This window comes from Giraffa tippelskirchi, chromosome 1, assembly GCF_054371585.1.
Source record: "Giraffa tippelskirchi isolate mGirTip1 chromosome 1, T2T-mGirTip1v1.2.pri, whole genome shotgun sequence".
Classification (NCBI taxonomy): domain Eukaryota; kingdom Metazoa; phylum Chordata; class Mammalia; order Artiodactyla; family Giraffidae; genus Giraffa; species Giraffa tippelskirchi.
Window position 1 is genome coordinate 164686762 of NC_137275.1, and position 12228 is coordinate 164698989.

The 12228-nt window shown below is 37.9% G+C and overlaps 1 protein-coding gene across 31 annotated transcripts in view; it reads left to right on the forward strand.

Moving 5' to 3' along the window:
- CFAP95 (cilia and flagella associated protein 95) overlaps nt 1-12228 on the forward strand; it is a 243907-nt gene that overhangs the window by 88179 nt on the left and 143500 nt on the right. For 11 of the 31 annotated variants that reach the window (XM_081504635.1, XM_081504593.1, XM_081504620.1 and 8 more), the window contains exons 6-7: nt 6216-6378; nt 8478-8551. The exons of 2 other annotated variants lie outside the window; for them this stretch is intronic. In XM_081504635.1, the coding sequence (XP_081360761.1) occupies nt 6216-6378; nt 8478-8497 (183 nt within the window). In that variant the 3' untranslated portion in view covers nt 8498-8551. Of the gene's footprint in view, nt 1-6215; nt 6519-8037; nt 8379-8477; nt 8552-9150; nt 9400-12228 lie in introns of those variants that run through there. 18 more of the 31 variants (XM_081504665.1, XM_081504687.1, XM_081504518.1 and 15 more) reach the window with 4 other exon arrangements.

The window sequence follows — 12228 nt, forward strand, 5'->3', positions numbered from 1 at the left end:
ATTTAATCTTTCTTGAAAAAAAAAAGTCACTTTCTCAGAGATCCTCTCCCACTTCCAATGTGTAGAAAAGAACTGAAACTCTTATCTGCTAAAAGGTCTGCTTACCAGGTTGGCCTTTGGTTGGCATGTAGAGATAAGAATTCCCTAATGAAAGTAGCTCACAGGTCTAAACTGTTGGCTCAAACAATGGGCCTTATGTTGAACACTTTTTTTCCTTCTAGGAGTCTGGAATTTTGGTATATGCTAGGCAGAGGGTGCCTGCCTATGTGACCAGCCCCTAAAAAAAATCTTGGCCTTGGAGTCTCTGATGAGCTTCTCCAGTAGATAGCATCTCATACCTCATGGCTGGAGGAAATCAAGGGCATTCTCTGTGACTCACTGGGAGAAGGTTCTTGGTCTCAGAATTTCATACCTGTTTTTTTCTTGACTTTTGCCTATGTGCCTTTTACATTTGCTTACTTTGCTTTGAATCAACTTGCTGTAATCAAGCGTAGCCACGTGCGTGCGGGCATGTGTTTAGTCATGTCTGATTCTGCAACCCAGACTGTAGCCTGCCAGGCTCCTCTGTCCATGGGATTTTCCAGGCAAGAATACTGGAGTGGGTTGCCATTTCCTACTGCAGGGGATCTTCCCTGACCCAGGGATCGAACTCATGTCTCTTGCGTCTCCTTCATTGGCAGGCTGATTCTTTACAACTAGTGCTACCTGGGAAGCCCTAATCATAGTCACAAGTATAATTCTATGTTGAGTTTCATGAGTCCTCTGAGCAAGTCACTGAATCTAGTGGTGGTCTTGGGAACCCCAACACACCCTACTTTTCTCCCTGTGGCAAATTGCTATTTTCCCAAAATCGTTGCCACATGTGCTGCCATGGCACGTGCTCTTACAATGTGATTTTGACACTCTTCACATTGAGAGGTAGAGTCCATGTTACCTCCCCTCAAATCTGGGTGAACTGTCACTGTGATGCAAGTGATGCTATATGATTTCTGGAGTAGCTGTTTAAAAGCAATGCAGCTTCCTCCTGTTCTGTTTGTGCCATCCTTATTCTTAGAACTCAGTCACCGTGCTATGAGGAAGCCCACACAGGCACAAAGAGTTGTTGTGCAGCTGTTCCATCAAAATCTAGTCTCTGGGATGATATCCCAAGTCTACCTGGTTGTTCTTTTTCTTACTTGTATAAGTGGCTATAGTCTGTGAGTGTGTTAACTCTCAGTCTTTTTCTATTTCCCACTCTTTTTCTCCGGGCTTGGTTGGAGCCCTCATGGCTTGTCTGAGATTACTCAACTTCATTTCCACTTCCATAGATACTATTGACCCCACAGAAGCCTTCTGTGATTCCCATTCAATACCTAGCTTCAGTGCTCAGCTCTGCAGCTAACAGTTGAACCCTCTCTCCAGACTTGCAACTACTTTCAGGGTCTTGTTTATGCCACAGAATACCAAACATGCCCCAGGACTGATGATTCTCAGGCCTCCCTCTGCCTGACCAGGCTGCTTCACTGGTTTGGGTTTGGCTGTGCCCCAGGCAAATGAAAGAACAGCCTGAGAGGTGGTCTGTTTAAAGATCTCATGAGAAATCAGGGTCAGGAGACCCCTATGCCTTTCTGCCATTATTCTCATGTATCTAATGTACTCTCTGTCCATATCAACGAGACCCTATCTGGTTTAAATTTGTGCTGCAAGCTCAGTTGTGTCTGACTCTTTTGCTACCCCATAGACTATAGCCTACCAGGCTCTTCTGTTCATGGGATTCTCCAGGCAAGAATACTGGAGTGGGTTGCGATTTCCTCCTCCAAGGGATCTTCCTGACCCAGGGATCAAACCCACGTCTCCTGTGTCTCCTGTATTGACAGGCGGATTCTTTATCACTGAGCCACCGGGGGAGCTTATGAAACTGTGTGAAAAGTGTTACTTGCTCAGTCATGTCCACCTCTTTGTGATCCCATGGGCTGCAGCCTGCCAGGCTCCTCTGTCCATGGAATTCTCCAGGCAAGAATACTAGAATGGATTGCCATTTCTTTCTCCAGGGAATCTTCTCAACCCAGGGATTGAACCCGGGTCTCCTGCATTGCAGACAGATTCTTTACTGTCTGAGCCACCAGGGAAGCCCTGATTTAAGTCTAGGGATGGGAAAATTGGGAAATGCATCAGCTATTTCTCCTGTCCTTCTTTGGCTTTTCCTTTATTTTCATCTTCCTACAATGCCCCAAACTTCTGTATTTTCCTACTCTGTATTCCAACTCTTGTTTAAGGCTTCATGGCAAAGAATGTTTTCTCTCCATGCTTGGAGAAGTCTATGATTTGAATCTTCCAGGTATGGTCATTGATATTCTAAAATCCTCAAGAGTGTACATTGGATTGCAAGTCTGTTGTCTTTAGGAAAAACTGTATTTTGCGTTAGAAGGTGATATTACTTTGCTTTTTTTTGTCGTTTTTTTCTAAAACAAATTTTGATCACCCCTTGGGAAAATGGGTGGTTACATACAATGAAAAGAGAAAACTACTAATAATTTTGACATGATTACTCCCTCCCTATATGTTTAGTTTCAGAGGTAGACCAAATTACTTGCTAGCCCAAAACTCCAAGCATCTCAATTTGGCCTTGGGTATGAGCTGCAGTCAATATAAAAGGTCCTTTGATGTAGGACTTTCTTGGTTGGTGAAGCTGCTTTTTTCTATTCTATTTGGTGCCTTTCGTATTAAACTTTGAAAAACATACTTTATTCTGCTTCCTTATAGTAATTATACCCTCATGGTTCCTAATAGTTTGTTCTTACTTTTGAAAACCTTCTTTTTTCACCTGTTCCATGTTTGCATCCTTCTAATTCCTGAGTGTATGCTTAGGCAGAAATTTACTGCTTGCCTTTACTCCTACTTTTTTATATATTCCCATCTCCCTTGTTTTTGACTCATTTCCTTGCTCTAACTCTCAGTACCTCAATGTGCCAATATTGCAGATTATTCAGGTATATATTAGATAAGATGCTTTTAGTAGGTTGTACAAAAATAAACTCAAACTAGATTAGGCAATAAAAGTAATTTATTGGCCCATATATTTTTGAAAAGTCTGGCTTCAGGAAAGGATTGATACAGCAATGTCATCATACTTTTTACTGACTCTCATATCTGCCTTTTTATGGTATTGGTTTCATGCTATACTGATTGTAGGCAGGCTACCAACAGCAGCCTGGGCTAGATGCTTCCTTATTTATATCCAGTAGTGAGAAAAGAATGTTTTCTTCCCCAAACCCTTGAACAAAAGTCTCAGGCTTTAAGCTGTTTGGGTAAACTGAAGTCACGTGCCTAACACTGAACTAATCACTGTCATTGAGAGTGGAGTGAGATTATCCTGATTGTTTTAGGCCAGTTAGATTCTGCCCCTAGACCTAGAGGGGGCTTAATCTACTCACATTGCATGGCTGCTGCTTAATGCGAAATGAGAAAAGTGGATTCGGGGTGAGCTGGAGTCACCTCTCAAAGTTTACACGAAATGAGTATGTTCATGCCTTCCCAACTCAGTGTTCACTACTGACTTCACTTGAAATCAACCATGGTAGTAGTATAGACAACAAAGAAATTGTCAAATATTACAGATCAGTTGTGTGGGGTTTTTTTGGGTGGAGAGTTTGGTTTACCAATGCATCTCTGATCATGGGAGGCATTCAGTTTTATGTGTGTTAACAGGCAGCAAACATTCTCTTTATTAGTTTTCCTAACTTCAGCATCGTTCACCCCTTCTTATCCACTTGTAAAAAATAATGGCCTTACTGAGATATAATTTACTGAGATTTAATTCACATGCCATAAGATTCACCGTTTTAAAATGTACAATTCAGTGATTTTTTAAAATATATCTCCAGTGTCATACGGTCATCATTGCAGTCAATTTCAGAACATTTTCATTATTCCCCAAAGAAACCACATACCCAGTGTACCAGTCAGGTTTCTCTACAGAAACAAACCAAAGCTGAAATCCTAGGAAAACCAGTGCTTGAGAACCAGAAGCACCAAAGAGCAGGATAAGATCAACATCTCAGCTCGAGCAATCAAGCAAAACGGGCCAATTCTTACTTTCTCTGCCTTTCTCTTCTATTCAGGCCCTCAACAGATTGGATGATGCCTACCCACATTGGGGAAGGCAAACTACCTTTTGAGTCCATCAATTTAAATGCTAGTTTCATCTGGATACAACCCACAAATAATGTTCAACCATATATCTTGGTGCCTTTTGATCCAATCACACTCATTAATAGTCACTCCTCATTTGTTCCCCTCCACCATCCTCTGGCAAAGCAACTTTCTGTCTTTGTGGACTTGCCTATTTTGGACATTTTATGTAAGGAATCATACAATCTGGCTTTTGGCTTAGTTTCATTCAATAGGCATAATATTTCCAAGGTTCATCTATGCTATAGAACTACCAGTATTTTATTCCTTTTTTTGGCCAAATAAATTATTTCATTGTGTGAATAGACCACATTTTATTTATACATCCATGAGTTAATGACATGTAAGTTGTTGAGATCCATTTCTAATCATAGCTCTGGGATCTAGTCCTTTTCATCTTGAGTCTTTAGCACCTTCTGCTGCCAGAATACTTCTCCTAAAACATCACATTTATTCTTATCATTCATCTCATCAAAACAAATCATCCTTTCTGCCTAGGAGGTACTAAAGGAAGGCGTTGACTTACATGTGAAGCTCTCCTCAGTTCCACTGCAACAGGGGTAGGAATGAGGAGATCCTGCTTCCTACTTAGAGGGCAGTTTGGCAAGTGATGCTCTAATCTCATTTAAAGGATCTCTGCCTGACCCAAAACAAACAAACCAACCTCAAAGAAATAGAACCCCAACAACACAAAGCAAAAGCCCAAAACTATATAGAAAGTGACATGGATATTATGTAGCTTTCAGATTTTGTTTATGTATTTTATCTTTGAATTATTAAGAATTTCATGAAGGTGCTAGAGCGCTAATGTGTCTTACAAGCAGACAGCTTGAAGTCCTGGCTGAATCACTGGCATTCTTTAGATTCTCCCCTGAGATTTTAAGCAAATGATATTTTCTTGCATGTAAAGTGGGAGTAATAATTCCTACTTCAGAGCCAGTTGTGGATTAAAAGTTATACTCAACTACCATGTTCAGACCATAATAGGCACTCAGTAAATAAATAGACACCATAATTATTATGCAGTTAGAATTTTCAATTGTTTTCAACAAAGCCTATCTAAGATTAGAACTATTTTGGTGTTCTTTCATTATTTTATAGTTTTGATGATTTAATTGCAATTTTGTCCTAGTGCTTTAAAATTAGTATCAATTTAAAGCAGAAATTAGATAATCAGTACAGGGGCTTTATGTTTCTTGTCTGCCATTATCCTTGATGTAATCTGGGTAAATCAGTATTTCCTTTGGGAAGTGGCAATGATAGTGTCTTGTTTTATTACGAAGTTTTTATGAAGTACTCTAAGGATGCGTGTGTGCTGTCACTCATGTTGTGTCCGACTCTTTGCAACCCTATGAACTGTAGCCAGCCAGGTTCTTCAGTCTATGGGATTCTCCAGGAAAGAATACTGGAGTGGGTTGCCATGCCCTCCTCCAGGGGATATTCCCAACCCAGGGATCAAACCTGTGTCTCTTATGTCTCCTGCATTGACAGATTCTTTACCACTAGCACCACCTGGGAAGCCCGCTCTAAAGATAAATATCTTAAATATTATACTGGATTATATACTGAGGTAAATTTCTCACAGGATGAAACTTCCAGCTTGGCATTTACTTGCAAGTATGACCTGATAGCAGTTATTAAAGATATAACGCAAGATATTATTCTTTGGAAAAATTATATTAATATAAATGATGTTAAATGGTAGTTAAATTATAATTGTTTTTGTCTTATGTAGATGGTCATACAATTTAAATAGTTCTTTATGCTGTATATTTATGGTTTAGAAAATTTTGCATATATAATAATTTATAATTTTATAAATAAGACAATCATTAATTAGACTTATCTTTCGTAATGAGAAATGCTTATAAATGCAATAGCCAAATACAAGAATTGATTAGTAATTTGAGAGGTTATATTAATCAATTGTTTGAAAATGAACCTTTGATTATAATAAGACTAACACATTAAAGATAAACTTTTGGAAATCATTCCTTTATACATATTTCAGTCATTTAATATTAATATTATCTTCCCCCCCATAGGGTGATCCTTGTCAAGATGATGATTATTCAATTGTCCACAGAAAATGCCGTTCTCAGTTCACAGATCTAGATGGTTCCAAAAGATTTGGCATCAACACTTGGCATGACGAGAGTGGGATTTATGCCAATTCATGTGTAAAACGAAAACTCTACCCATTAACAGGTGGCCCTATTACTCCCTTTTAAAAATAATGTATGGAGTCAGATTCTATAACTGATGAAAGGTAGTGGATGTAACAGTTGATGATTTTCTATCCTAATAAATACAATGGAAACTTTACAATATATTCCTTTAACACAAAATCTTATATTTTACACCAGTGTGTATATCCTTTTTTTCATAAGGTACTCTGGTATTTCCAAAGTTTAACATGTTTATCATTGAAGGTATGTAACAAATTCTAGATAGTACGTGGAGGAATTTTATTTAATTGTACTTTATTTTATTGACTGGATTTATTTTATTGAATAAATTTTATTAGGAAAAATACATAAAGCTAACACAGTCAAGCTCTTGATTGCTTAGGGTGTGTCTGATTTTAAAAAATGAGATAACTTCTACTTATAAGTGAATAAAAATTTAGGTGGCGCTCAAATTCCACACGAGACTCAAACTGCTGAAATTTGAGCAACACTGGCCCTATGATGGCGTTGAATGTGTGTGTATGTATATTGAGGGGGAGTGTGTCTGTTTATAGACTTTAACATATCTGTGGTGGCTAGCTGCACTATAGATTATCATTTGAGCATGGTATTTTTCCTTATTTAATATTTAAGGAATTTTTTTCCTTTTTTCCCCTTATTTAATATTTAAGGAATATTTTCCTTATTTAACATAACACTTCTTGATTGTATGGCATAGCAGTCATGCAGACAGAATCTTAGTGAAACTTTAAGGGTTTAATAGAAAATCCAATCATCTAGTGTTAGATTTAGAAGAAATCTTAGCAGTTGTTTTGACTTACACTCCATTTTACAGATGAGCAGAGACAAAGTTTCAAGTAGCTTTCCCAGGGTTACATAAATAGCAGATTCTAGTTGAACTTTGAGGTGCATTTGAAGTTTCATTTTTTCTGAGGAAGGGTTTATTTATTTGGTCAGCCTAAGCTAAATTTACTCTCATTATTTTTCTTAAAAAAAAGAAATTCATGAAATAGTATTTCATGATAAATGTTAATGTGATTAGCAAAATACAGGTGAGAACATAAGTCTTGTGAATAGGGAAATGAAAATAAAGAAAATGTGGAAATGGCAAGGAAGCATTCACCAGCAGAGTTTTACTATAGTTTCTTGCTGCTTCAGTGTCTGTACATATACACAAATATGTATGTATAAATATGTATATTATATATAAACATGTAATATTAATCCTTTATATAGAACCTATTCTAGTGGATTACCTTTCCTTCCATAAACTATAAATTCAAGTTTAATCACTCTGAACATTCATTAACATCTAGAATGGACAGCAGTTTGAAGTATGCAAATCTGTATGTCAAGCTACTTATAATTTGTTTTTCTTTTTGTAAGGGAAAAGTCTCAATGGCCATACTGACCTTTGAACTTGCCGTTTACTTAGAAAAAAAAATTCACCGTCTTTAGCAGGAATTCTATATTGTCACAATGATTAGCATTACATTTTACATAAATAACCTGGGTCTGTCACAAGGGATCAATTTAGAAATCAGTTTTTGTTTGATTAGGAGAATGAAATAAGGGGGATTGTATTTAAACTAGTTGAATAAAATGATGCATTGAAAAAATGAAAGATTACTTAGATTTTTCAGAAGTAATTATTTTGTGTTGATTTGGATTTCTTTAGGTAACTGCTTTAATGGTTCACTCACCAGTATCAGAGACCATTTCAAACAATAAAAGATGAAACTCAGATATTGTTGGAGAATGTTTTCTTTAGGAAATGACTGCACTATCTTCTAATAGTTCCACACATATACTTCGAAAGATTCCACCTGAGATGCCAAAATAACACTCTATCTTGTGTGTTTTTATACAGTTAGTGTTCATATTTGTTCAGTATTTTTCTTTTGGCCTTTATATGATATTATGTCTGAACTGTTGGTGTGAGCTCACCATGGCAGAGTGCAGACTGCTGTGGTGGTCCTTGATTAAATTTGGCCCACAATAAATTTTATTTAATCTTCAGTGGTTTTTTTCTTTAATTTTAAAAAATTGAGCAACGTTTTATAGACTAGGACATTTTGCTTTAAAATTTGAATTCTTATGTCCTTGGCACATTTACAGATCTGGCAGCACTGGTCTGATCTTGATACAGCAGCAATCATCAGGGGTATGATGGGAGGCCCTCTCTGGATGGGGTAAGTTCACCATTTTGCTTCAGTTCTCACCTGGTATACTTATTTGTGGAGGCACTGTGACCCTTTACCAAAGGAGAGGTTGGGAAAATATGAAATAAGTTGTAGAGGGAAAGAGGTGGTAGAAAAATGGCAAAATTGGCAGATTCTTGGTGTCTGAGATTAAGATGATAAATAAAGGCAGAGGCCACATCCTAATAGTAGGGACAGCAAATCTGATTGAGTTCAAGTAGGAATCAAGATCCTGTAGTATATGTGAAGGAAAGTTACATGGCTCAAAATAGCCTGGAGTTAAAACTCCCCTCCAGGAGTTCTATTCTCCCCACCATTCTATGCAAAACAAAAAACTCCCTCACTGGAAGAGAAAAAAATGGACATTAAGGTTGATTACGCCCAGCTTCCAGCTGGTCCAGCCTCTGGCCTATCTCCAAAATTCCTTGCCGCAGCCATTTAAGAGATAACTACTCCGAACAACCTTGGAGAAGAACAGGCCCCCTTAAGACAGTAACTTTCCACATACATGCATATATATACTTACTCTTTTCTTGGGTAAGGGCAGCAGCTCACTAATCTGACTGCTGCCCCTTCTCACCTCATTAAAGGTGATCTGCTCCTGTAAAGTTCCAGTCTCGTTCTTATTCTGAACCTCGCCTTCTCTAACTCCGTACCCTACAATATGATGTAGAAAATAGAGATGGACCGTCTTATAACCACAAGGAACTGAATTCCTCCAACAACCCAAATGAGCAGGGTACAGATTCTCTCCAAGAGCCTCTGGAAAGGAGCACAACCTGCTAACATCTTGATTTTATTCCAGTGAGAGCTGTGCCAGACTTCTGACCCAAAAAGCTGTAAGATAATACATTTTTTCAAGCCAAAAAAAAATAAAATAGAGATGGAGAGTGGGTGGATGGCTTCACCTTAGAAATACTGAATAGGGAAATCTCAGATTCACTGGTTTATACTGGGAATCCCTTTGTGCTGAGAGAGGAAGTGAGTATTTTTTAAAAATGTTTATTTATTTATTTATGGCTGTGCTGGGTCTTCATTACTGCATGGAATACTCTCTAGTTGTGGTGCACAAGCTTCTCGTTGCAGTGGCTCCTCTTGTTGCTGAGCATGGGCTCTGGGGCACGCAAGCTCAGTAGTTGTGGCTCCCAGGTTTTGGACCACATGCTCAGCAGTTGTGGCATGCAAGCTTAGTTGCCCCACGGTATGTGGGATCTTCTCTGATCAGGGATCAAACCCATGTTTCCTGCATTGGCAGGCGGATTCTTTACCACTGAGCCACCAGGGAAGCCCCTCACTGGTTTATTTACGGAGGAAAATCACTCCCTGGATTTCAGTGCGCATTTTTCTAGAGGCACAGAAAAACTCCAAATTTACCAAGACCCTAGGCAGAAATGGTAAAAGTCCTTTCTATGGGACATAGAGTACAGGTAGGTGGCAGGGTGGGTGAGCCCATAGAATTGCTGGTATTGCTACCATCAACAACAGAGAGACAGAAACTTCCTTTCTTAAAGCTGTGCTGGCCAAAAGCTAACTTTATTTCAGAGTGAGCAGGAGGGCAGTTTGCCAATACCCAGTAGTCATGTCCGACTCTATTGCCCTCTAAATAGCTGTGGTGGAGTAAGCCTGAGGCAAATATTGTAAATAAAAGTGGAAAACCCAAACAAAACCCCACACAGTAAATCAGTGTTCCAAATATTAAGATCATAAGCTTTATCAAAAATTTAATAGCTTTATTGAGATATGATTCACAAATTATAAAGTTCACCCTTAAAGTGTGTAATTCAGTGATTTTTGGTATATTCATAGAGGTGTGCTACTATCACCACAATTTAGAATGTTCTCACCATCCGCAAAAGAAACTCCTCACCCATTAGCTGTCATTCCCCATTGCCTCCCCATCTCTTGGTTCTGAACAACCACTAATCTACTTTCTGTCTCTATGTGCATATATGTGGGTGTGCATGCTTAGTCACTTTGGTTGTGACAGACTTTTTGTGACCCTTTGGACTGTAGCCCACCAGGCTCCTCTGTCCATGGGATTCTCCAGGCAAGAATACTGGAGTGGGTTGCCATGCCCTCCTCCAGGGTATCTTGCTGACCCGGGGTCGAACCCATGTCTCCTGCGTCTCCTGCATGGTGACACTGAGCCACCTGGGAAGTCCTTTCTGTCTCTATAGATTTACCTATTCTGTATATTATATGTCAGTGGAATCATATGCATGGTCTCTTGTGATTGGTTTCTTTCATGTACAATGTTTTGAAGGTTTCATGTTGAATGAAATATCAGTGCTCCATCTTCTTTGGCTGAATAATATTCCATTTTATAGCTATACTACAGTTTATCCATTCATCAGTTGATGGACATTGGGTTATTTCTGTCTTTGGACTATAAAAAATAATGCTGCTATGAATATTTATGTATGAGTTTTTGTGTGGACATATGTTTTCATTTCTCTTGAGCATCTAGGTAGCAGTGAAACTGCTGGGTCACATGTTAACTCTATGCTTAACCTTTTGATGAACTGCCAAACTATTTTCTAGTGTATTTTACATTTCCATCAGCAATGCTTGAGGATCGCAGTTTCTTCACATACTTGCCAACATCTGTTGTTTTCTATTGTTTTGCTTATAGCCATCCTAGTGGGTGTGAAGTAGTGTCTCATTGTGGTTTTGATTTGTGTTTTCCTGATGGCTAGTAATGTTGAGCATCTTTCTATGTGGTTATTGACCATTTGTGTATCTTCCTTGGAGAAGCCTTTATTTAGATCCATTTTCAATTTTAAATTGGGTTATTTAGCTTTTAAGATCATAACCTATTTGTAATATAATTTTCAAAAAAATTGAAACACATAAATCTGAAAAAAAAAAAAGTTTTGTTGGCTTGAGAAGTAGCTTGGGAGATTTTATGTAAAAACAAATACTGGAATTTCTGTTCCAACACAACAGAATATTTGAAAATGAATAGAACCTGGAAGATCTTGTAGAAAAGCACTGTCAAGTGAAAATTTGTATTGCACATATGTGGTTTAACGAATATTTTTGATAATGATAGTGATGATACAGTGAATGATAACAATAAGTAATACTGAAATTATCCATAAAATTCTGTTCTTTAATGTTGCATCACACAGTGCTGCTTTTCATTTGTCCGGATAGTTACTAGGGCTTGTTTTCCAGGAATCAAACTCAGCTCATTCTCTAACAGTCTTCCTTCATACTAGAATTTTCCTTGTAAGTGTGGATCTCACCCTGCTATGCTCATGAACTCCTTTGACGGTCTAATGAAATCCAGACCTTTGCCCTGAAAAAGTTACAAATGTTCCTGTTAAGAATATTGAGAAATATTCTAACATCACTAAGTAATGAAGTTTTCCTTTCCTTTGGAAGAAGATTAAATCAATTGTGAATATTTAACAAGTTATTATTAAGGTCTGTGTGCCCATTTCCAAAAGACAAAGTATGCATGCATATATGTATATATATGTACACACTTACATACATATAATGTATTTATACTTGGCAACCGTGAAAGAGAATACATAATTTTATCAATTAGCTTTTGCTAACTACCTGAAAACATACTGACTTAAAGAAAAAATACTATTTCTTATTGTTCTGTGGTCCACTGGTGGTTTCTGTTTTGAGGCTGGATGGTTCTAGGATGACCT